General features: G+C 39.6%; 1 protein-coding gene across 8 annotated transcripts in view; it reads left to right on the top strand.

Moving 5' to 3' along the window:
- Positions 1 to 25808, top strand: part of MCC (MCC regulator of WNT signaling pathway) — a 209507-nt gene that overhangs the window by 115130 nt on the left and 68569 nt on the right. For 6 of the 8 annotated variants that reach the window (XM_065860376.2, XM_065860379.2, XM_065860377.2 and 3 more), the window contains one exon: positions 23611 to 23724. The exons of the other annotated variants lie outside the window; for them this stretch is intronic. In XM_065860376.2, the coding sequence (XP_065716448.1) occupies positions 23611 to 23724 (114 nt within the window). The remainder of the gene's footprint in view (positions 1 to 23610; positions 23725 to 25808) is intronic. 8 annotated transcript variants of the gene reach the window in all.

Genomic DNA, 25808 nt, shown 5'->3' with positions numbered 1-25808 from the left:
TCAGCTTTTCAGAAGTTGGGTACGCTGTATTTATTTTTACACTGTTAATTTTCAGATTTGAATTTGGGGAAACCTGTCACAGTCCTGCTGACCTGGCAGCTTTTTTTTCTTTCTCCAAGGGATCCCTTCAGTAATTTAAAAAACAGAAGTGAACCTTTGCCCATAGAACTTAAAAACCTTAATGAAACACCTGTGAAGACAGGATCAAAAAATTCGCCACAGGAACAGCAGAGATATTTTGAGAGGTGATACAGGCTAGGCTGTGAAGATAGCATTTTTCCATTACATTGTGGATATTCTGGGGAAATTACAGGAACAGTCAGGATTCCCAAAGCACAAAGCTGGTCTTTGACAGTAAAGACACCAGAAAGGAAGAAATTACAAGCTTCAGGAAGAATCTTGTTTTGAAGCAGGATTAGCCCTTTTCTCTTGCTGATAAGCATTGTCAAAACGATGGTGCCAGCATTCCCACTCCCAGGGGTTGGAGTTCACGTAAAGAGAGAGCTCATCGATATGTTCCTGGTGGGCAGAAGGCACGGGCAGGCAGTACAGTGCGTGACTGACTCCAAGCACAATGCAGGTAGGAAGTAGCAGGATAGATCTGTGGGAGCACATGAAGGTGCTGGTATGCAGTGATAAGACAGTGATAACAAGGAACTCAGCTTAAGCTGTGGCCCATTGAGTCTCCTAGTGACTCATGGAGGTTGGTCATGAGGACTGAGAAAACAGGTGTTTCCTTGAAGTATCCCAGCTGAGAGTTTTGTTCTGTTCTGGAGAAGCCTTTCAGAAGGAGAAGGAGATGCTGTTCTCTTGACAGTGGAGATGTTTGCCCCCTGGATCTTCACGCTGAGACTTGTTTCACTGTTGTAGGCTAGTTCTGTGCTCTTGACTAAGAACCAAGATTCGTGGTCATAGAATCTCCTGGACTTGCTTCCTAAGCAGAGTTTGCTTGACTTTCTCTGTGATTTGACAGTTATCTTTGCTATCATTTTTGTCTATTTTTTCCTTCCATTAGAGCTTCCATAAAAAACAGAGGTTTTAAGTGTAAAGAATCTGAAAGTTTTGTGGCCATGACCTTTTGTCAGTTTTCAGTCCAACAGGAGGAACCTTTTGGATGTGGTAAAGCTCATTTCAGATGAGTTCTGAAAGATACAGTGCATGTGACCCCTGTGTGCTATACCCATAAAGTAATTTTGTGTTCTGCCCATTATAGAATAAGGAACAGATTGGTATTTGATGGTTTTCCAAGTTACTTCTCTCTGAAATTAGTTGTGCATTAATCAGACCTGCAAAGGCAAACCTCATTCTTGTTGACTTGAATTACAGCCAACATGAAAGCAGCAAAGTCAGAATCATTCATTTGGAAGTGAACTCCCTCATTTTTTAACAGCTATTTTTAGGTGATTGTTGGAAGTCTCCTCCGCTGGCACAGAGTGTTTTTTCTGGGTTTCAGCAAGTTATATAACATCTCATGTAGATTTTGGAAAGTTCATTTTAACAGACTAGATTAGCACATCTTTTCACTCCTTAAATTTAGGTAGATTTAAAAAAACTTGTGCTAGACGTAGTTACTTCCTGCTTCTGTTTAGTCATCTGCCCTCTTTGTTGTTGTTGAAATCACATACTAAAATTAAGTTAGCCTCTAGAGTGCATTTGGGAGCAGGGAGAGGATCACGGTGCTGCAAGTGATATGGTACCTCTCACCTGTGTAGACGCTGAGTCAGCTGATGCTGTGGAGCACCCTGGTGGGTTGACCCCCTCCAGCAGCCGAGTCCTGGCTTGTCCCTCACTCCCTGTCCCGCAGCAGGGTGTGTGTGGGGGGAGGACAGAATCAGAAGGGCAGGCGTTCTGAGGGTGTCTTCTGTGGCAAACTGGAAAAAATGCTAACCTAAAGCAAGATTAGAAGAATGCCCATCTAAACTATACTAGGCTATCCAGTCAATGAGTTTACATGCTTTCCTGCAGCATTGCTTGTTTATGATAAATATGACTCTTCTGAAGAATTCAGGCACAATTCTTCTATTCTTACCAGAGATATATTTTAAGAGAAGCTATTACCTTATGCACAAGAGGTAGTATTACAGTAATAAAAATCTGTTGGTATAAATCTAGTTGTGCTGGTGAGTTTTCTTTGTTCTAAATATGTTATATTTTTTTAAGGCTAAATTTAGAGAAATAATAATTCTGTTTTTCTTGGACTTTTTTTCCTTTTTTGGCTTTCCTATATACTTTAATGTTCTGAAGACAGACAATTAAGAGGACTAAATGCAAGGACAGTTTTCAGAGGTGTCAGAGAACACTGTCTGTGTCAAAATGTCTCGAGGTTATTTGCTTGGGTGTTGCAGTTACTGCAGGATTTCTCTAGTCTGTTCCTAAGTCTAATGCTCAGTGTAACTTCTGTGTATCTTTACTACTACTGTGTAGTATTTTAGAACCTTTTCCAACTGTTCAACATGTTTTAAATAATTTCAAAAATGTCTCTTGAGAGACATTTGTTTGACTCAATTGAATCATATAGTCAGAAAAAAATATATATATTCCTTTCTTCCTTGCTTAAATTCTTGTGCGCCAAAATGCATTTCCTCATTGGATCCATACCCTGGAATTAGCTGCTCTTGCTCCCTGCCATTTACCCAGATTATGCATCTCAACTTGTGCCTCACAGATGTACAGCTCCATGGTGATGAAGATGGCAGTGGAGAGTAACTAGGTAGATACAAAGCAATCAAGTCAATGGATTTATGATTTTCTCTCTTCCTGCACCCACCTGCCGCCAAAATTTCTCTCAGTACATCAGTCTCTGCTTGGTATTTGCTTTCTTAGGGCTGAATAGAGTATTCCAGATGGCTTCTTATTTGAGCTGCACAGACAAGAGCTGTCATCTTCTCGACTCCCTAACAAGACCCCTTCCATAAAGACACTGTTCTTCCTCCTGCTGCTTTACTTTCCCCCTTTGCCTCCTTCAGGGCCCTCCTACATGTTAAATCACTCTTAGTGTGATATTCCCTCGTATTATCTGGCCTTCTTCCAAGTTCTCTTTAATTTCCAAACCATCTTTGTAGGTCTTTTTATCGTTTCTCGATCTTCAGTAACATTTCCTGCACCACCCAGTTTAGTCTCATTTTCAGTTCCCTTTCATAGGTATTGAAGAAGTTAGATAAGATGGGACTCACCACTTAGTGCCACTGCGCAGCTTAGTGCCTTGTTTGTTTACTCTATTGTAGCATTATTTATATTCAACTTCAAGTGAATTAAATTTGAAATGAGGTGTTCCTGAGACACTTGAAGTTTCTGCTTAAATGTAATGTATTCTGTGGTTGCAACATCCAGGGCTTTTTAGTTTGGGTGTGCACTGGTTTAACTGAAATCGAATTATTTTCTTCATGCAGTTAGAAACTGTTCTTTCTTGTAGCTAGCAGGGTCATTGTTTAGATATAGTTTGAGAACAGTAAGATAGCACCCCAGGACAGAATTAATATTTTTCTTCAAGTAACTTTCCAGTGATTTTGAGTTGGAATGAAGAGAATGTAAGAACTTACTGATGTCTCAGCTGTTGTCTGTGAGCCAAGGTCTTTCTGGGCCTTCCAGCTGCAGGTGTGAGGCGGCTACAAAGGGGGACATGGATGGAACAGACATTGACTGATACCCAGGCATCAGTGAGAATATTCCATGCCATTATCATCATGGTTTGTATTTAATGGGAGTTGGGTTTTCCAGCTCGGAAGGCCCATTCTGTTTCAGCTCTGTTCTCATTGAGTTCTGTTTGGGATTCCATTTAGTTTTGCCTTTTGCTGTTCTACCCTTTTGCAGTGGCATCTGGGCCTTTCTGACTTTTTGGCCTTTTCACTCTCTTCCCAGGATCGGCTGCTTGGACCAGGGAATTGCATTGAGTATCACTTATTTTGTATATATTTGTATATTAGTGTTGTTTTGCTATTTTATTAAACGTTTTTTATCTCAATGCATGAGCTTCTCCCTTCCCTTTTGATTCTTTCCCCTGCTTGGGGGTGGGGAGTGGCTATCGAGTGGCTATCATGGCTGTGATTGCTAGCTCAGGTTAAACTGAGACAAGGTGTTAGACTGAGGGTTTTTATTTTGCTTTTTCATAGAGTAGTGGTGGCAGAATGGAAGTGAAGCCACTTCCCACTGTAGCCTTGTTGCATTTCTTTTTACTTCTTGACATGTGGGCATTATTGGTGAAGCTGTTTAGGTAACAAATAAAAGCCATTGTGTTTTTAAATCCAGTGTGGTGCCTGCCACCATAACGATGAGTGAGTCCCAGTGGAGGGCTACCAAGATTATCAGTGGTTGGAGCACTTGCTGAGGGATCTGGGCTTGTTTAGGCTGAAGAAAGGATGGCTTCAGGTGGGAGCCCCCTGTGCCTGCAGGGTGGTTGTCATGGAGAGGCAGCCAGGCTCTTGCTGAGAGGCATAGTGGGAGGATGCATAGACAGTACGCATAAAGAGAAATGGGAGTTAACTGAATATATGGGAGAAAAATTTTCCCTGTGAGGACAGCAGAGCAAGGGAACTGGTTACTCAGGCTGTACAGTCTTCATCCTTGGAGGTTTTCAAGAACCAACTGTACAAAATGTCCCAAGCAACTGTGATTACTGTGAGCTGGAGGTTGGGCTAGAGACCAGCCATCCAGCATTCATCGTTCTGCAGTTATGTACCATTCATCAGCCTTATACCACTGCTGATCTTTCAGACTGTTAATGTCTCAGGGTTTGCTTCCCTATTTAAATGATGGGAGGTACATGAGATTAGCTCTAGTTTCATAAGACTTTTAAAATCCAGGTTGCACTTCCAAACATACCTCTCATGTACACTGGCAGATGTATTTTTATCTACTGATAGGTGCTTCATAAAGAAATAATTTGGTCATCTCTTAAATGAGGGTAAGAACTCTGTTTGTCAGCTAGCCTTATATTTTCATGATGTCTGACAACAGCACATTGCTATGATTAATTTATAATAGAAAACAGGGCATTGTGAAACAACCGCAGGGCTTCCCTGAAATGTGAGCAAGTTTGAACTGACAGAAGCTGTATCTATTATTTCAGTTCTTATCTGAGGTCCTGCTTTCTTGACTGTAAATAATGTACAGCTCTTTTTACGTACTCAGGTCTGAACGCAAGTGCTCAGTGTAGCTTGTGTATATCTTTGCTCCTATTTAGATTCTCCTCTGCATTAAAGTATTTTAAGATACAGGATGATGATCTATAAAGTCTTTTTTGTTTATTTGTGATATGGGGGGCTGTGTAAGCTTTTCTTATTTCTCTATTCAGCAAAGACAGATTTCAAAAAAAAGTGTTACCAAATCTTAATGTCTACAGTGGAAAAAAGCCCTCATTTCCATCTTCATTGTAGTACAACAATAGGAGCTTTTCTTTCATTCCCTCTGTGTTTTTGCTTCAGACAGATAAAATCAGTGGTGCATTTGTGGTTTTACGTGAATCAAATGTCGCTTCTCAATTACTATTTCAAAATAAGCTTAATTCCTGTTGTCCTAATCTAAAAAATCAATTATTTGTCACCAAAAACCTGGCAATATCACCTCACTTTTAATTAAAAAAAATTAGTATTGACAGTTTCTAAGAATTTACAATTTTTATATCAGTACTGTGGTGTATGATTCGTGCACAATAGAATAGGGTAGTAAGCAGTGTTAACACTATGTTGTGCCTGCCAAAAATAAAATTCATTGGAGGCCAAGATGGGTGAAAAATGAGAGCGTTTGTCTGGGAAATGAAACACCTGGCTTACACTACCAGGTCTGCCACTCCCTGTCTGATGTGTGCAAAAGAAAAGCAATCTCACTTATTCTTGTCTATGGAGAGAAGTATCCTTACCCACTTCCGTGAAGTGTTTATATGGTCCATCTTACTCAAAGGTTTTTAAGTTAGTTTAGGAAGTCCATAGGATCCTTAACCAGTAGCATGTGATGTTTGTAGGCTGTAGTTCAGAAGAGTTGACCATAATGGGCCTTCCAACTCTGTGTTTAAATGTGATACAGGAGTTTCTGGATGTAATGCTGTAGTTGGTGTTATTTGGATGGTCAGACTAAATTGCTTGGACTCCAAGAATATGAAATTATCTGAGATTTTTTGTTGGTAGTGTTTTTTTGCGGGAGAGACAAAGGGTGGGGGTGTTTTTTGTTTTGTTGTTGGTAGGGTTTTTTTAGTGTAACATGTAAACTGCATCAGTTAAATGCCATTATGCTAGTTTGGTTTTACCAACCTGAGAGACTTAAGTGAAGGGCGATTGAGGGCTTTTCCTTAAATCTCTGCCCATGTAATAATTTTAAAAAATTGTTTGAAAGATCACAGTGTAATTCTGTCACTCTGGGCACGGAAAACTCTCCAGTCCTCCTGTGGTCTGTAAGGAGGGTATAGGAGGAATATGTAATAGTTTCAAAGTTGATGATTCAGATTGGTGGGAGAAACAGCTCTGTCCCATGAGTAAGAATTAGCAACCCGACATTGGATCAGTTTGAAATTAAGGGCTGGGACATTCCCATCTGCCTACATTCTGCCTGTGGCTGAGGAGTGGGTTGAGCAGAGTGGTTTATTCTCACAGTTTCCCTGATTTTTGTTGGCAGTTGAAATGTGTCCATGGATAGTCACATATCTGAGGATGTAAAACGAAACCCAGTTTTTCCTTGGCTGATTGTCCCACATTTGCACCTCCTGCAGTATGTAGTTCTGGGATATGGGGTAATGCTGGAGCTGTTAGGTTGGTAACACTGCAAAAATGTGCGTGAGTTGTGCAGAAAGTTGTTTATGTTTAAGTGTAATGTTCTTGCCTAGAGCCATCCGTTTTATACACGAATTCTTTTCCAGATCTCTGTCTTATTTTCTGATTTTGTAATGTAATGGAACATTTGCTGTTAAATAGAAAAGAAAAGCCCTTAATGTCCTTACTCAAGAAAAGCAGCTAACTTAAATCTCAGGAAACTCAAGTATATTAGTTAAGAGCAGGGTGGTCTAATTCACAGCCCTGTTAACAGACCACATCCACACAGTTTGCCATGGCAGTCTTTGCGAAAGTGTGTGTGGGGGGTGACTACTGGGGAAACCGTATGTAAACCCTACAACTGCGTGTCTCCCTGGGTGCTTGTGCACAGCCTGCTAAAGAAGGTAAGAGCTGCTGTCACTGCATCCTCCTGTGAAAAGGAAGAGATGGCAGAATTAAGGATGACAGAGTGGGGCTGGTGCGCAGCACTGAATTATACAGCCAGCTGCTTCTACCTGCAAGGAGAGCCATAAAATAGGTGTTGTGAACCTTCTGTTGCCACTGGGGAGTTTGGACCACTGTGACTCAGAAGAAGCCCTGCTAGACACAGTATATAAGCGTTCCTGCTCTGTTTTCCAACAGCAGTCCAAACTGGCACTTATCTAAACACGGAAAAGAGGAAAAGATGAGGGGGATAAGGGCTACTGTGGTTCCCACACATTGCACTCTACATTGTAGACTTACTGTCGAACCTCATGCTTTTTCCAGGCAGTGGAACTGACCTCAGCAAAAAGTTTTGACCGAGTTAATAGGAGTCCAGTTTTGATCCACAGCACCTTAAGGAGATTGTATAATGTTCTACTGGTGGGGAGGGGATTGTTTTAGTTTCATAATATGTATGTAAATGGTGCTTCAGTTGAGGTTTTGACTGTGTGTGAACTGTGCATGATAAGGCTTGGAGAAGCAGACTATACATTTCTCTGGTTCTTAGCTGTTGAGACTGAACAAATGGGAAATCTCAGTAACAGGACTAAAGAGCACTACAAATTACATTTACAGAAATACTCCGCTGGAGTTATTTGAGAAGACAAATTTGAGAATCTCGTGTCGTTGGTGGACACAATGTAAGGAAACATTTCTTCCTTTCTTGCCTCTCACCTCCCTTCTCTCAAGAAATGCCTGCACTTAACTTTGGCTGAATGTAGATAAATGATATGTTGGGAACATGAAAAATTGCACTACAGTTTACATATCCTTGATAGCTATGCCACGCTGTACCTGCAATTACACTTTTGTGATTGCAGTTTCTTTGAAGTGGGGAGTGAACAGTAGGACTAAAGCTTGTTTTATCTCCACTGTGAAAGTCTAGTGGAATATGTTTTTTATAAATTTTGTTTCAGTCTAGGACTTAGAAATAGCACTATGAAAGTGTGTCCTAACAGAGGTTGACAGCTTTTTACTCTAGCAATATATAGTCTCTATCAATAAGTCTTTATTTAGAGTGGCACATACTTTCATATATACTGTTTGGTTCTGAAACCTTAAAACAAGAGAAGAAAATTACTTTCCCCCTTTTTTCTCTGTCAAATCCAATTTTATTTTTTCCTCTTTGTTATAGTGAACATTGGATTCCGTCTGGTTAGGTTGCCTTACAGTGACGTTAGAGCACCTAAGTTGGTATGCCATATGTGGCTCAAGTAATAGCAAATTCACAGTGGCATCTTTGACCCTTCCAGTTGCTGAAACTGCTGGAGTGCTTTGCAGAGTGAGCACCTTGACATACGTTCAGTGGCTGAACTGTCTCTGGACCATTAAATTGAGATCACAAGGTAAGGATTCTTCCTTCGGGAGGACACCATTGGCTTGCTTTTAGTGTGTTCCCCAATCTTAACCCCCTCTGAAATTTCAACATCTGCATAGCTAGAAGAAAGAGTCCCAAATACAGTCTTAGGTTCACTTGGGGAAACTGAGTAAACTGTTAAGCGAATCAGTTGTGTGTTGCCAAGAGTTTTCCTTCTGGGTGCAAGGTTCTGCACTGAGATTTCCTCCAACGTGCAAGTGGTAGCTCCTCTGGAGGGATTAGAGGAAGAGTAAAAGAAAGAGTGATGGTGAAAGTCTGTTGCTAGGACAGAAAACCTAGTACCAAGCACAGAATGCTACCCTGTGATTGTTCCAGGACAGTGGGGAGAGCAGCAGGAGGGGTGTGTGCATTTGCCCGATCTGGGTTCGGTTTGCAGTCTGGGTCCATCTAATGGCAAATGCAACTGAGAAAGGGAGTGGGGTTGGGAGGAGAAGAAATGAGAACCTTCTTATTGCAGAGTAAGAATATCCTTCTGAAGGATTAATGACAGCTTAATTAATGTTAGTTTTCTATGACTACCACTTTTTAAAAAAGCCTGATTATCTCAGCAGGGCTTTAAAAGTTTGTTTCTCAATATATGTTCCAAACTATTCTAGCATATGATTTAGCAGTCAGGTACTTTTTAGCTATGTTAAATCATAAAGTGTTCCAGAATTTTGAGCAGATTAAAAAAAAAAAAAATTTACAGGTTACTTTTTAATGTTTCTGCTCTTTTCCAGCAATAGCATGTTTTAGTCCTTACTATTGTAAACCTGATCCTTGTCACAAAGTGTTTTTAAAAATAGCTGTTTATCAACTTCCATTTCTAGAAAGAAGCTTTGAGATTTTATGCTTTCTGGGGCTTAGCTATCTTTGGCAGCTGGAAGTGCTGCTTCTGCTTCATACGCAGCATTGCGGCTGAAATAGGCAAAAGTGATGCCTGCAAATGGAGACAATATTAATTGCTCCCTGCAGTTAGGTAAATAGCTGCGTTGGTGCATAACAGAAGAACGGAGACGGTTAATGGGGGGCTAATTCTGTCCTCAGAGGGACCACAGGGCTGATGGGGAAGAGCTGCTGTACTGTGGGCTGGGAGCTGCACAGGCAATGCTGTGGTGAGTCTGGTAGCATTGGTGAAAAGATGGAACAGGGAAAGAGTGATGCATAGGGACAATAGTAACCCAGTAAAGAAAGGACACGGAGGAGTATCGTAGTCCTGGATCCCTAAAAGAGGAGAAATCGTAACAGGCAGGAGGGAAGGAAGGGTGTGCTCGGGCTGGAATCACAGCCTGCATGAGAAGGTGTGGCCACCTGCATGCCTTTGACCTCTCTGTGTGAACATCAAGTCTTACAGTAAAGTCAACATGATATAGTGTAGCTATAGCCTGGACATGAAAACAGCATGGCTGTTGTTAATGGCATGCTTAGGTGAGTTGGCTGGCTGCTCAGGATGAATGCTGGGTGTGTGTGGCAGTGATTCACCAGAACCGAGTAATTCTGATGGCCTTTATAAAAATAGGAATGAAAATAGGAGTTTGGTTCATTTATGTCAGCAACACAAGGGTCAAGTTATCCAGAGTTCTGTAGGATGAGAATAATTTGGATAGTTGTCATCTCTGGTGCGTATCATGATGTTGTCACCGGAAAGTTGGCTTCTTTCTCTTTCTCCACCTGTTACGTGCATAGACATGTCTTGTGTTCCTATTACATACCAGTAGTTGTTACCGGTATCCGTACACAAAACCTTTCAGCAGGTGCCTGTGTCTGCATTTTGAACTGGTACTTGCTTCTGTGGCTGAGAATACACATTAAAGCCCCAGAAATGCTTTAGCTTAAGTTGGAGCCTACCCGCTTCATAGAGGGGAAACTGGTAATGCCTTTCCCACTGCTTTCCCCTACAGACAGACATCTTTTCCTGCAATTGATACAGTTAGCTGGGAGGGGGAGGGAAAAGGAGGCAACTTTGAACTTCTCAGCACAAAGAGCCATGAAATATACCCCAGAGATACACTTGAGAACACACGGACTGCTGGATTGACCCAAATGTTAATATAACAGAGGCTAGTGATGTAATATATGCATAGATTTAGGTTGCTGAGAGCAAAAGATGGTTAGCCTTGTCAGCTGTGTGGCCAGGCACTGTCCCACAGTGCTGTAATGTATTGAGCACCAGGACTATAAAAGCAGAGTGCTCCAAAGAAAGGCAAAAGGAAGGATGAAAACTGCAAGAGTACCTTCTGTTAAATAGATTAGGGTATGTCAGCCTCAGATGATAAGGAAGCAAAAGGGGTATATGTTTTGAGAGGGCATTACAAATTCTTGAGTGACACAAGGTGAAAAGGGACAAAAGTCATCCTTGTGGTGCAGAACATAGAAAGCAATGCCAGGGAAGCATTACAAATGCGTACCCAGTTCTTACACTTTTTCTTCAACTTCTGTGATTTACTACTCTCGGAGGCAGGGTGCTGGACTGTCAGCCTGTGATCTGGCCTGATACAGCACTTACTTAAGTATACTTTTTGAACCAGGAAACTGCATTAAGATGGGTAAAATATTATCTTTTTTTTTTTTTTCCCCCCACTAATGTTTCTTCTATTAGATTGGAGTGGTTACTGTTTCATTATTAAAATTACGTTAACGATAATACTTTTTAATATGTTGATATTATTATAGAGCCCACATAAACCATTTTTGGGAATGTAAATAAAAACAAAGTAATGCAACAACTCTTGAGCGGAATTGTAAAGTATCATGTTACACAAATGGTGAAGCCATGGAATATGGAAAAAGTAACTTTCATTTTCATTCTACCAAATTCCGTGAGTAATATGCCACATGCTATACAAATGAGAATACTACGTGAGTGAGGAACACGCTCTATGAAGAATTAACACAGAATAGCTTTAGCTTTGGTATCATCAAATGTTTGGGCCTGTGTAATGTGCAGGGGTGAAAAATAAACCATGTGTTAAATGGATTAATGCAGTGTTGATCCTTTTCTGTCAGGACAATTAACATGAGTAAAATATTTGCCCTACTTTAAACAGGTAAGGTGGTACTGAATTGTGTTCCTCTTAAGATTAATGTTCCTATATGGTCAGCGGAGAGCACAAGATTTATTTCCTCAACCTTACGCAGATTTATAGCTGCGCCAGTTGCTGCTGGAAAGCTCTTTATGAGCCATGTTCACAGTGAGTCTTTTTGTGTGTATGTTAGTGAAAGTGGTTGTAAGAAGTATGCAGACATTCTGAAGTGTTAGGTGGGCTGTATGACACATACAGTGCCTTTAAATTATAAATTTTGTCTGGTCATGACCCCTGATTTTCTCTTATATATGTGCATATGCAGGCATGCATTTGTTTTATATAAACATAAAAAATGTATATTATTAAATGCTTTAGAAGTAACTTCCTGTGCTGTCCTGACTTCCTTAGAGAATTAGTAATGTTTTTTCTGTTATTATTTGATGATTTAAAGCAAAGAAAATTACACTCAAGTAGAGAACGTCAATCTCATGGGATGTGCACTTTCCATGGAACCGTGCTCTGGACTCATAAATATCTATGTAACTCCTGTTTATTTAATAGGATTGCACAGTTGAAATACGGGGGTGAATTTGGCATTCAGAGTCCAAGATAGGAGCAAACCTGCCCTGGGCTTGGTACAGACAGATGTGTAATGGTGGAAATACCATGTAAATGAGTCTCAAAATGTTAGAGCAATTTTTATTTTTTAGTTTTGTTTGACAGAAGCTTTCAACTTTGCTAATTATAAGCACGTATAATTTCATTAAAGGCAATTAAATTTTGAGTGTGTATATACCAGTGAAGAGTAATTGTCCAGTAGGCATTTTAAAACACTTGAATCTTAACTTTTATTCTTTTTCAGAGAAATTGCAAGGAAAAGGTCATATAAAATAAGTAGTCTTACCCAAAATACTTAACAGTCTGGTTAGAAAATGGATTTTCCATTTACAGAAATTTGTGGCGTTTAAGAAAATTGTTATGCACTTTTACCTGACAAACAAGGGATTTCTTTTTTAATGTCAATTGACAAAGAAGATAGAGGCATCCTCATTTGAAGAAGAATTAAAGCTCATCCATCAAGTCTCTGCATCTGAACTTATGACACGAAAGAACAAAAATGAGCTCATAGTGGGAGGAGAGGTTATGAGAAACAGATTTAATCTTTTGCTGGGATTTACCAGATGCCTTTTCTCAGCCATGAGTTGTGAGCTGGGCTGAAATTCTAACTATTTTATTTGTGAATAACAGATTAGCTTCACGTTTATAATTACCGGCTATGTGTACCTTCGAATTACTTTTGATGCTATCTTTACAAATTGCTATCATGGGTTGGCTCCAGTGTTCTAGTATGGTTTTGTCATGCTGCACACGCTCGCTCTCTGCAAATTTTGCAGCTACTTGTTTTTGTATTTGGAGAAGCCTGCTAAAGAAATGTCTGAAAAAGTGTGAAGCCCCTTGTACAAAATACTATGCCTGACACTAAGGACAAAGATGCGATATTGGATTATTAGTCCTGTGCATAACAAAGGAACATATTTTTCCTATAGGGAATAATATATCTAGGTGTTACTGAAATACTAAAAAACCTATCTACATAAATCCCTATTCAGTAAGCAGCTTGAAGTGTTCCAGCTGTGCAGACTTGTTTGTGCTGATACAATTGATAATAAACATTTATTAATGTTTATTTTGACCTTGTCGGTTGTTTGTGCACTGGAGGTTCCATTGCTAAAATGTAAGCCATGCATGCACTGAAACAGAAAAATACATTAGTGCAATTGAATGTCTTTCAAAAAGTGGGGTTTCCCAACGATATATCTTTGCGCTGACTGCTTCCTTCTAAAGATAACTGACATCACAAAGGAATTTTGAGGCGTCATGAAGAAATCGTGTATAAGGTTTTCTGATGGTTAGCAGCAGATAAAAACATGCGTGTAACTGGTGTCGATTGGAGGAGAACAAGGTTGTAGAAGGCATTTTCAGTTTCCCTGTCCTCCGACTCACTGCTTTGGCCTTGCAGTAAAAAAAAAAAAAAACAACAGTGGTTTTCACTGCTGAATTTTTTAATGTTTTTCCAGAAAGAAGAAGAGGTTTTCAGTGAAATTCTTCAATCAGAGATTTATTCTAAACGAGTTATACTACGGAGTGCAAACACTTACTTGGATAGAACTATGTACAGTTTTCAGAAGGAAGGAAGTTTTGTTAGGATAGAATGTAGAAATTGTGCATAAGATTTTACTTTATTTAACTTGCTTTCATTGAGAACTGGGGCTAGTTGTTTGTCTAAATATAAAACCAAAACTAGTTACTGATACACTGAAACCCCGCTAAGCAGATGCTTTTTTTTCTATTCCAAAGAAGCTTTTCCAACAGTGTTGTAGTAACTCTTTTTTAACCTTTTCTTTGTTACATACTCATTTTTAATGCTGATTCATCACAGACTGTTATCAGGGCTGTATTTTGCAGCAGGATATTGAAAGTATATTTTCAGTAACATCTAGTGCAGTGGGAAAGCTCCATGGGAAGTAAGTCTCCCACAGTTCACCATCCGTTTGCAGAGCTTTCAGTCAAATCAGTCAGCTTTTCCCTGGCGTATTGACCAGGTAATAAGAAAGAGGGGGCAATAGAAGATGCAGGAGTGAGGAGTCTGGAAATACCAAACGCACTGGATTTTGCTCAGCAGTGAAATACTCATAACTGTTACAAAGGTTTATGGTATCTAGCTAGATGGAGACTGTGGAAGCTTCCTGCAGGAACTGAATTTATTGTAGCACAGGTAATTTTTCTGCCTAGGGATTTGCATTAAGTTTGAAGAAATTAATTCCCCGTAGGAACACTATGCATCTGATTTTGAACTGGTTGGCTGGTAAAGGTTGCTAGGCGAAAAACTGGGGTCTGCCTAAAATGGGAAGTCTGACCTCAGGGACAGTGGCTTGTGCTGAGAGCTGCCCTGCAATAGTGAGGTGCTAACCTGGGAGCACAGCGTGAGCAAGCCTGACCTTTGCAGCCAGTAGTGTAACGGTGGGCAATAAACCATATACAACCTGAGTGCTGTTTGTAATAGGTTATCCTTCTAAAAACGTTTGAAAAACCACTACTTTCTTCAAAGCTGGGAGGTCACTGGAGACCTCAACTCATTCTCCACCTCTTCTCCGCTCACCCTGGAGAACGTGTAACTGGTGGGTGGAATTACAGGTGCAGGGGTTTGGGGAGGAGTGTCCATCAGAAGCCCTGTGAAGAGGGGATGGCTGGTGGCCTAAAGAAGCAGGAGATAAATATGAAGGTCTCAGAGATGCAACTGGCTTTGAAATTATGAAGTAATTAAGAACTGAACTGAGTATATTTTGTTAAGCAAGCACATGCTTATTCAGGGAATTTTCCTGCAACAACTGAGGGCTCTAAAGTTGTTTAGCTGCTTTGAAACGTTGTTTTAGAGCTGCAGTTTCGGAAGCTCCATAATGGAGGTTCTAATTAAGCACTTCAGGGCATGAGCTGACTAAGAAAAGCGGGGGAGATATTTTCTTTCTATGAATTTCAAACAGTTGGACCAGTACATTATAGGGGGCTTAGCTGATGGATTTGGTGGGGTTTTTTCCTTCCCTTTTTTTTTCCTCTGAAGTATCAATTTTTTTATGGCAGAAGCAGAGAGCTGGATTTGGTGGATCACTGATTTGACCTAGCAATAGAAATTTTGTTTCTCTAAATTTATGAGGACAGCAGATCATGTGGGTCATGCTGGAGACAAATATCCTTGATTCACTCTAAGTACAGCTTTGTTGCTAGTCCACAGTCTTATCTTTGGAAATCAGAACTGTGGGATGCTTTTTAAAGTTATTACTAAATTAGCATAATAAATAGTATCTAATTCTTGAGTGGCTCTTGAATGGCAATCTTTGTTGTGAAGATCTCGATTGTTTTCAGTCAAAGACTGAAGCTGAAGGAACAAGTTAAAATGATATAAAAAATGCTGGGGCTGTTGGAAAACAAGTCGATGCAGTTGAGCTTACACGCTGTCTGTGACATTTGTTGTATTCAGCCGTAGAATGTGGGTTACCTTAATGCTAAATGCAGAGGATTGTTCGAGGTGCATTCTTGGGATTAGTTTTCCCACTCCTTTCTTTCCTGAGGGGAGAATGGTGTGCCCATCACCTCACAAACTGGAAAGGACCAGAGAAGAGGGCTTTGGTTTCATGAGATATACAAGGGATAAGGACCTGCACTGAACCTCACTGTTTTCTCCCTTCTCAGTTTATTTTCTCCAGTTGTGTTGGGCAGAAGGAGAGGCAGAAAAAAAAGGTCTGTTTCCCCTTCCCGTCAATTAAGAACAGAGATTTTGCCTTACTTAAATTGAGAGTAATTGTAAGGAGGGTAGGAATGCTAAGTAAGTTCACTGACATGGGATCAAATCCTGCTTAGTATGGACACCTCAAGCCCTCCCTAGCTCATAATGGTGTATTAAAACCAGTTTTTAAATTTTACGTGGAGACTGAAGTTGCAGACAATGTATTGAGATTGAATTCAAATGAAGACAGTGTTTTGTCCGAAGCATGATCTCCCCACCATGTCATTTCCATCCCCTGCATTACTGTTACTTTACTCCCTGACTGGGAGTGTTTGTGGCAACAGGTTCCTCCTTTGAAGGGCAAAAGCAAGACTGGGCCTTTGTATGTGGTGCAAAACCCAGGTAGGGGGCTGTTGGTGTGTGTGGACGTGGGCTGCCCTGTAGTGGGACAACTAAGGTTCCTAAGAATGCCCCAGGACTAAACTTCGCAAAGCGTATTTGTGTTGTGTAATCTCCAGGTTCAGATGTTTGTCTCTTCTGGTTACTTTTAGGTGTTGTTTTTAGGCTTTTCTTCTCACGTCACTCAAAATTTTCTGTTCAATGATGGTATAAACAATTGTCGTAATAGAAGCACAGTCATTAGTTTAGCCCTCAGGCACACTCAGAAGTACAAATTAGCACTATGCTCCCTTCATCAAGGGTGAATTGTCAGATTAATTTTTCAAATGAAGATGCTTTCCTTTATTATTTTTTTTTTTAATCTAAAACTGATCCTACTCACTGGAATAGCATTAGATTACCTGCTCTGTGTCTTTTTTTTTAGCAATCTTTTATTTTCTTTATCAAACACTTTTTACTGTTATTAAGGTATGTGGTTTTATTTGTTTTAAGAAAACATTTGAAATATTCACAAGTGGCTGCAAATGTTAATTTCCAGTTTAAAAAACAAAAATCTCAATTGCAGTTGCTAATAAATAATGCAAACAGACTGAGCACATCTTCTGCAGATTTTGCAAATTAAAGCAAAGTATGTCTTACAAACATTTGATCTTTGTTTTTCTAAAATTTGGATAGCTCCATCCTGGCTTGTGTTGGCACGTTATTTGTTTAGTATTGCACACACATATGAAGTAACTGTCTAATGTCCAATGTGACAATGCTTGCTTCAGCAACGAAGTCACAAAATGTCCATTTTGTATGTCACTCTAAAAATTCGTAGGCTTTTTATTAGCACATAACAGTTGTTTCAAACATATAGTTTTAGGATACGTTTGTAGACACATACAGCAACTCAGTGGTAGGCTTTTTTAGTCATTTTGACATTGCCTTAGGTAATTTCTTAAAGAGCGGTTGACTGTGGTATTTCAGGGCCCTGCTCTTGAGATCATACAGCTGAAACTGGCTAGGGAATATCGAGCTGTCCTGTCACTGCTTCTGGAGGATGGTTTTTCTTTTAAGTTTTTCCACTCCCATCTTGTCAATACGTTCACAGAATTGGGCTTCAATTACATTTATTTAATCTCTTGGACCATAAAAATGTGCCCCTCATGGAGCATGGCCAGGGAAAGGTGGCAAGAAAATTGTGTATGACTGAGCAGAAAAGTGTTTGAGAGTAGCTACACATTTATATTAATACAAGAATCACTTTAAGCAGGTGTGTTATTTGCAACTACTGCTGATCTGAGCTCCTGATAAAATGTAATCTTGACAACACCTTTTAGGTTCTATTTACAACAAATGCCTGTGGCACAAATTTTATATCCTTAATTCCTCTCTTAGAAAGTTTTGCAAGCTTTGCTTAGATTTTCCTTTGTTTTAAATATTTTTTAAGATGCTTCCTGTTTGTGTGGCCTGTGCTATAATTTCTTCCATATTTTTGTTCTGTGTAAGTTTTTCCTCTTGCACCTTTAATACATATCTTTAGTATATCTGCTGTGTGTTAGCATGACATGTTCTAATTCACCTCAGCAGATCAGTGCCAACCTTGTCTAAGCTTTTCCTGGGCTAACCCTGATATTATTGTATACTCCAATTAACTAAAGTCAGCAATGCACAGGACAGTTACAGCCCTAAGATTCCTGAAGTCAAAATCCAGGCATGATTTTATTGTTGTGTCTTAAAATGTGTTTTTCATTATGAACTTCCATTACCAACCTTTCTATTTCTTTGACAGTAAGTGTAGGTTTTAGTCATATTTCCTTCTTTCCTTTGATGAAGAAGGGTGTCAGAAGATACCATGCATAGCCATTTGTTGTTGTTTTAACCTTTCTGCAGTTTTAACTGGGATTTTGCCTGCGTTTTCCAAGCTACCCTCTACACCTCCCATCTCTCATCTTACAAGGCAGATTGGGTTTTCAAATCCAGTGCTGTGTCCAGTGTAATTTGATAACAAAAAACTGGGGAGGTTTTCCAGAAATGAAGCAGTGTTCTAAATATTTTATCAGTTGGGGTTTTTTTTGTGCATACTGCCTGTCATTAAAATAAGTAGTAGCAATACACAGAAAGTGTCCGTGTTGTGGGCTGCTTGCATTAAACCACACAGAAGTCAAATGGGAAACAAAAGAGAGGACACGGTGTTGGAGCCTGCTAATCTCTGTGTTCTTTTAGGTATTCCACACTTACTCTGGTTTAGCAGAGTGATACAAAACATACTGAAACACAATACAAATCAGAGTTACATGCAGCAGAATATAGCAATTGCAGTGCACAGTTCCATCATGATACTCATGTGCTTCTCATTACCAGTCTCTAAAATGCTCGGTGTCACAATGCTGGGCATCTCAGTTTCACTAGCAAGGCATCCATGGGTTGAAGCCAACTCAAGCCAATTGCTCTCCTTTAAATTCTTTTCCTAGTTTCATAGTTTTTATATGCTGTGTTTTGGTGAGCCACATACATGTCTCCCCCTTGTTGACCTGGATAACTCTGGGAGACATTCGCACTCTTTTAATGAACATAGGGAGAAACCTTTCCACCACGAGCTGATCTGCTCAGCTGTTGATAGCTCTTTATCGAAAGGAAAGACCACCCTCAGGTCCCCTTGGTGTCCCCTTGTTGCTTAAGTCACCTTCTTTGCAAAACCGTGGTCAGTCCAAGGCTGCGTTACTCCCTGAACTTCACAGGCACATTGCTGTGGCCCTTCTCCTCTGAGCCTTCTTAGCAGGTAGGGGTTTGTTGGTCAGTCACAGAGGAGACACGCAGAACAAACGAATTGGTCTTTTGGTGTTTGGCTGCTTTGTATTGCTATATATATATATGGCATCTCCTTAGCCTGATCTTGATGCTTTTATGACTCCCTTATATTGTCAGAGGTTACATTTCTGAACATCTTTTCCCATCTGATGTGCAGCAGTACTGTAGCTGAGGAAGGCAGGAAATGAGGAAAAATGCAAGATTAGTTCTTTAATTTCACGAAGAGGGATGTGCTTAGGTGATTTCTCTGTTGAAAATAACAAACATATGCAGTGAGTACAACTGGTTTTAGCAGTATGGTTTAATTAGTCTGGTTCCAGGCTGAGAGAGAGAAAAATGTGAATCAAACTTAGTGATGAGGATCACAGTTCACAGTGACAGGGGAAGTACTAAAGATAAGAGTAATTGTACTGCTTTGCAGTGCTTTCACCTTAACCTGTAATTTTTTCAGCACCCTCTCTCACTGCCGTTTGCATCTTTCTCTTCTTTTGTTTATGGCATCAGAACACTTCCAGCAATACCTAATACAGGCTTGTTAGTAGTCGCTAACTCCCTTTGCACTTAGTTCATATTACTATCCCATCTGCTTTTGTATTCTTTTCCCCACAAAATTATTGAGAGACCTGGCTGCCAGCAAATGTTTACAATTGTACCTGCACAGAATATGTCACAAAAGCCGGCACCAAAAGCAGAGTCTAAAGCATTGAGCAAAATGCGCATCATTCATTCATGTCTACAGTTTTGTAGGAGATGTTTGTAGAAGCAAGTATATAATGGGGAAGAGACTGCAGTCATAAAAGAGGCTGAAAGAGAGCTCAGGATCTTACTTTTCCTCAGGCTGTACTTTTTTTTTTTTTTTAGTTATTGTATCTTTCAACACTTAGCTGTGCAGTATTTTGCATTTTAAAGATGGCATGCTATGCACAATTGGTTATTTTGTTATTATAAATATAATAATAAATGATTTATATTATATATTTAATAAATAGAAACCTGGCAAGGATAGTATTGGTTATAAAATGCGGTGTATAGATGTTTCAATAAACAATCTGATGTTGTCCTTGCAAAAAAAATCGTGGAAATCGTAGCTACTAATTTAACATAACATGCATTTTTTTAATTAATACTATGCATCTGATTTCTTTTCTGAAAGAGTTCTTATTTCCTTGGATGACAGTAGAGAAGCAAGTTGGTTGGCTTGTCTGTTCCCTTTCAATGATTGCTCTCTTGTGTTGTCCTCGCCTGTCCTCTTGGACAGATTGGGTGCATCAGCATCCCATAGTGGGTTTTTTCCTATTTGAATTCAGAAACAGTTGTGTTGGACCAGTATAAAGTTTATGAGCAATGCAGGCTTTGTCAATGAACTGTTTTCTCTATATGAAATAGTTACTGTTAAAGGTTCAGACCACTGTGTTATACAAACAGAAATCTTTGTGGTGTCTGTGTTAATTTTTACAAATTACTGAGTTTTTTATCTGTTTCATAATTGTGTCATTTAGAGACAACCCAATTTGAACTATAAATGTCTGTTATGAATGCTAGTGACAGTAACTCTGCTTTGTCACTGCTGAGGGGAGAAAAAAGCAGCATGCCATATGGCTGCCTCCATACTCCTCTCTGTTTCTCAGTTGTCATATCCTGTAGTGATTCAACGCTGCAGAATTATGGTTGTGACTGACACTGCATTTGAATTATAAATGTGATCTCCCTGCCCCCAAAAGACTTGAATGACTGTAGCTCATTGCTCAGATGTTTCCCTCTTTGTGTTACAGCAAGACCCAAAGATCCGTGTTCCAGTTCCCACCCTGCTGTGTTCTCTACAAACACACTATGACGTCTGGACTGTGGGAACGCTCACACCTTAAGGGGAGATGCAGCAATACTTTGAAACATCTTTTGTAAGGAACTGGGAAGGAGAGTTTGGTTCTGCCAAGAATCCAGAGCCGCACTAGCTGTCTTAACCTGGTGCGTTGCAATAGTAGCTGGAGGCACCACTTGCACGTGAGTTGCTGCTGTGCAGTGGATACGTACGTGAACCCTAAGCAGCCCCTCAGTGTGTGATAGCTCCCTCTTGGCTAGTCTGCCCTTTCAGTAACTTGATTTGGTTTGGTTTGCTTTTTTTTAGCGTTTAGAAACTGGACTGGTTTGATTTATGACAGGAAAGGATAATTTTGGAGAATAAAAGATGCCACAAACTTTCCTTGTAATTAACAAAGAGATCCTTTGGTTAATTGGAGAAGAGAGACCCTATGTTGAACAAGGAGACTGATGTAATGTTTTGGATACCCTTGTATGGCAGGAGCTGCCTGGCCGGGCAGCTGTGATGCTATAAAACTAGGCAGGATTAGTGCAGTTTCTTACCCGGTTTGGGGTGGGGAACATGAAGAAGAGCTGAGCTGACTGCCGTGTGATGACAAATGACAGATGACAAATACAAATCCATAGGAAGTCCGCCTCGTTAGTTCCACTACTCAGAGAACAGTTGGTTGTCATTCAGATTTTCAAATTAATGGTGTCCTTTTATGTTACAGCACCATGTTAATGATCTCGTACTTAATTAAAACTGCAGCTGGTGATCATTTAATTATAGTGTGCAAAAGGGAATGATATTTGCTTGACTATGTAGCATTGTTTTTTTCAGTCTAGAGAATTGTAGCCATTTTTTCCTGTATTATTTGAAAGCTATGATGAAGGATGCAAGATCTGATGACTAAACTGGTGAGCTTCGTTGCAACCCTTCCCCTCTTTTAAGAGAATGAGGTGAAACAGTGCTTTATAAATTCACCAGCTTTCCTGAAAACTGGAAGTCAGTTATGAACAGGTTGGTACAATTAGGCTGGTTCTTGTTTCCCCGCACTGTAAAACCAGTGCATAGTTTCCTGTGGTAAGAAGGAAGGCCTTCTGCTGAAGGCCAAGAATACTTAAAGATACTCAGAGTATTTCTGAGTTTGTGAAGAGACTACAGCACACATACTTGAAAGAAGCTGTGTAGCATATGCTTGTAGCAGGCCTGAATTGCTGTTTTTTTCACTTGAAAAATGAGGCTGCATCAAGAATCTTAAGCCTACTGGAACATGAAATTGTGTATGTGTATATTTGTATGGAAATGGATAGCTGCAGATGTGTAAGATGGTTTTGTAGCTGATGTAATAAAAATGCTTTTAATTGAACTCAAAAATGAGGATGTACAGAGCTTCTAACAGAGCTAGTTACGCTGCACTTAAAATTGCAGAATTCACATCTAAAAATCTTTACAAAGTAATGTTTTCTGTCTTGAGGCCAGAGGTGGCCTTTTCTGTAACAATGGGAATACCGTATTACGTGAAGGAGCTGTTGCCAAATGATTTACTCTCTCTGCTGTCTTAAAACTACTTTCATACGCTAGTACGTGAAAACACCTATGGTTTTGCTGTCTCCCAGTATTGTAAAGGTAAAACTGATATCAAAATAGGACTAATTAGCAGATTGACTGGAAATGGAACAAGAAAAATAACTTTAAAGAGACCCACCCAATAAAATGTCAGCGTGAAGGACTGAAACTGGCTGGAGGACTAGAAACAGGATTTGTGTTTCAGTCTTCATCTTGGCAGCAGAGCGGTGTTTGCTGTATTACTTGGTGCACTGTGAAATTTCACTTTTGTTTTCTCACCCAGTGTAACTTGGCGTTGTTTCTTTACTACTGCAAAGGAAGATTTCAGTAGTAGTGGCTGGTTTTCCTGATGGACTTTTCAGTTGTCGTCAATACTGAGTGCTGAATTCCAGCTGATGCCTTCAGCATAGTGATGAATGGGATATATATGGACAGGAAGAGAATATGAATGAGTTGCAAGTATAGGATTCTTTTAAGACTTGTTCTTGATTTCTGAGTTGTGTAGCTAAGATAATTTGGACGATGTTAGTTATCCTAGTCTGCTGTCTGTTTCCACATGCTATCAGTTAAACGTAGAACGTATCTTCCATCAAAAGGATCTACTGCAGAAAGAAAAACAGTTCAGGTTCTTCATGTGTCTGGCTGTAGTAGATTAGAATCATTGAAACTCACTGACATGGAACTGAGGAGAGCAACAACTACACAGCAGAAGCTCAAAGTGGAGTAAGCTTTGGTTGCAAAATAAAACTGCATCCTGTGCATGGAATTATTCCTTTCACCAAACTGATAACCTCTATATATTTGAAGGCATCAAAACATGATACACCTTCTCTTGTAACACAAGTCTGAGTCAACATTTAATGTAAGGTTTTATAACACAACTCTCAAGCTACTTCCAATTGAACTAACACTAGAACTTTTCTACACATTTCCAGCTGAATTATACTTCATTGTATTTATCCTTACAATGGGTTTTCTGATGAAGGAATATGAGTGCTGTGTGGAGAGGAGAATTCCATGTAAAAAGTATTCAGTAGTATGTGGATTTCTTTTAGACTTCTGTTACACTGAAGTTCTGTTAACTGCGACAGAAATCCAGAGATGTTGTAGCTGCTGCGTGGCTTGTGGATTGGTTAATTTATTTCTTTCTTTTTATCTTCTAGCTTCATTTAGCAGCCCTGGCTTCATTAAAGGGAGACATAGTAGAACTTAATAAGCGCCTACAACAGACAGAAAGGGAGCGTGACCTGTTGGAAAAGAAATTGGCAAAAGCACAGGTGAGCAATAGTTGAAGATGCTGAAGATGGTCCTTGGTTTTGCATTGTCCTTGTTCTTCAGAGCGGAATAGGGTGTGTGGGAACAGGGTAAGGTGTCTGAACAATGTCACAAGTTAAAGAATTTTAAGACTGCAAAGAATGTATTTGCTGTGGAGTTTGAGTTTTATGTACTGATGTCATTCTTCTAAAATATATCAAGAAAGAATTAGTTTTGTTTTGAAGCCAACATAAATGGTGACTGCTTTGAAATATTTTAGAATATAAAAATTGCAGCATACTCATATAGGATTAGGTAACTAGTTGCAGAGCCTTCCACTCTTGGGTCAGATTCAAACACAGCACAAATTAACACTGATCAAAAGCTATTGTCGATTGTCAGTGTTTTGGTGGTATGTGAGAAGGGATTTGTGATCTCAGCCTAGCTTCGAGTAAGCTGTTTCGTGTGTATCTGTTGTCAAAAACACAGTGGAAAGCCGAGGTCTGAACTTTCACAGCTCTCAAGATAAACATAGGCAAGTTCAAACAGAGAAAACTAAACTATTGTTCTTAATATTTCTCTCTTCTACAAACAAAACCTTTGTTTTCAGATACTGTCATTCTGGCAAATACTTTCCATAAGTACTATACATTTCAAAACTGATTCAAAATGTGTACTCATTTATACTTGCATAAAGACAGTCTAAGCATTTTGTCCTGTGACGTGGAGCATCTTATTTGTTGCCTGGTGAGGCGGTGGAATCTCCAACCTTGGAAATACTAAAGCCACCTGGACCTGGCCTTGAGCAACGTGCTCTACATGACCCTTCTTGAGCTTGGTAAAGGGTTGGGTGAATGACCTCCAGAAGTCTCCATGAACCTCAGCCATCCTGTGATTTTTGTGAACTTAGAGTCTTTGGTATTGAGTGCATTTTGGTTGGGGCTTGTTGAACTCAAGCCAAATGCAGAAATGTTTAAGCTGTCTAGATTTTAAGGCTCTTACTTCAGTCCTCCAACCATGTTTTGGCCCTTGTGGGCATTCCCTGGTGTTTTTTCAGCTACTTTTAAGGTTTTGGGGCTTGTAAATGATACCCTTATAGCAGACCATCAATGCAATATCCAGAAATTAAAAAAAAAAAAAAAAAAAAAAAAAGAAGTTTTTATTCTCCTCAATATGTGAACCAGAGTCACACTGGGAGTTAACATTGTTTATTAGCTGTAATCCTGAGAGCGTTTTCTGATTTCGTCCTCACTCTGAGACAGTTTTTGTTCTGATATACAGTTTGATATGAGGCTGCATTTGACAATCATTAAACAGTCAGATGCATCCACTGAACCCAAACAATCCACATCATTCTGCATGACTACACTGACTCTGTTGTTATTTATAACTCTGCAGGGTCTTGCGCTAACCACAGGTTATTGTTAGTGTTCTGATTTTATTTCCAGATCTTTATTTAAAAATACCTATGTCATCTCTCAGCGCATGAAGAGTGCCTGTAAGTGCTCCTATGCAGTAAAGAATCCTCACTGATGGTGACATGAATAGCATGTGCCCTGTTAGCATGAGATTGTTTGGTGTTTTCTTTGATGGGTTACCAATTATTAATTTGTATTCAGTGCTCGATGTGTAATGCTGAGGGTTTTTATGTGATCATGGGTTGTCTGCTTGTGAACACAAGTGTAATGACAACTGCTACCCAAACTGTGAACACAGAAATGACAATATCCGAAAGCTAGTGTGCTAGCTAGCTTTCAGATTAAAAAAATTACCTTCTAATGAACAATTTCTATTAAATTTTCATATTTTAGCTATTGTAAATTTGTTTTAAAGCCCTCCACTGGATAAAAATTTCTGGGGCTGTGTATTAAATTAAATGCAATCTTTCTTAAGGAATAAGCCATAAAACAAGCACAACTCATGTTCAATGTGTTGGCTATGTTTAAGTACTGAAACTCTGGTCGAGCCACTTTTTCTTCCTTTTCTAACTGCATCATTTCTAAGTAGATGCTCCACTTCACATAATTTTTTGAACTTTTCCTCCCACTCTACAGAGATTCTTTCAAATTCATATCATGTAACATATCATTTTTTCCTTTACAACCTC

The sequence above is a fragment of the Patagioenas fasciata genome, chromosome Z (assembly GCF_037038585.1).
Source record: "Patagioenas fasciata isolate bPatFas1 chromosome Z, bPatFas1.hap1, whole genome shotgun sequence".
In the NCBI taxonomy this organism is placed as follows: Eukaryota; Metazoa; Chordata; class Aves; order Columbiformes; family Columbidae; genus Patagioenas; species Patagioenas fasciata.
The sequence above is the reverse complement of the archived record's forward strand: the minus strand, read 5'-3'. Positions and strand labels throughout refer to the sequence as shown.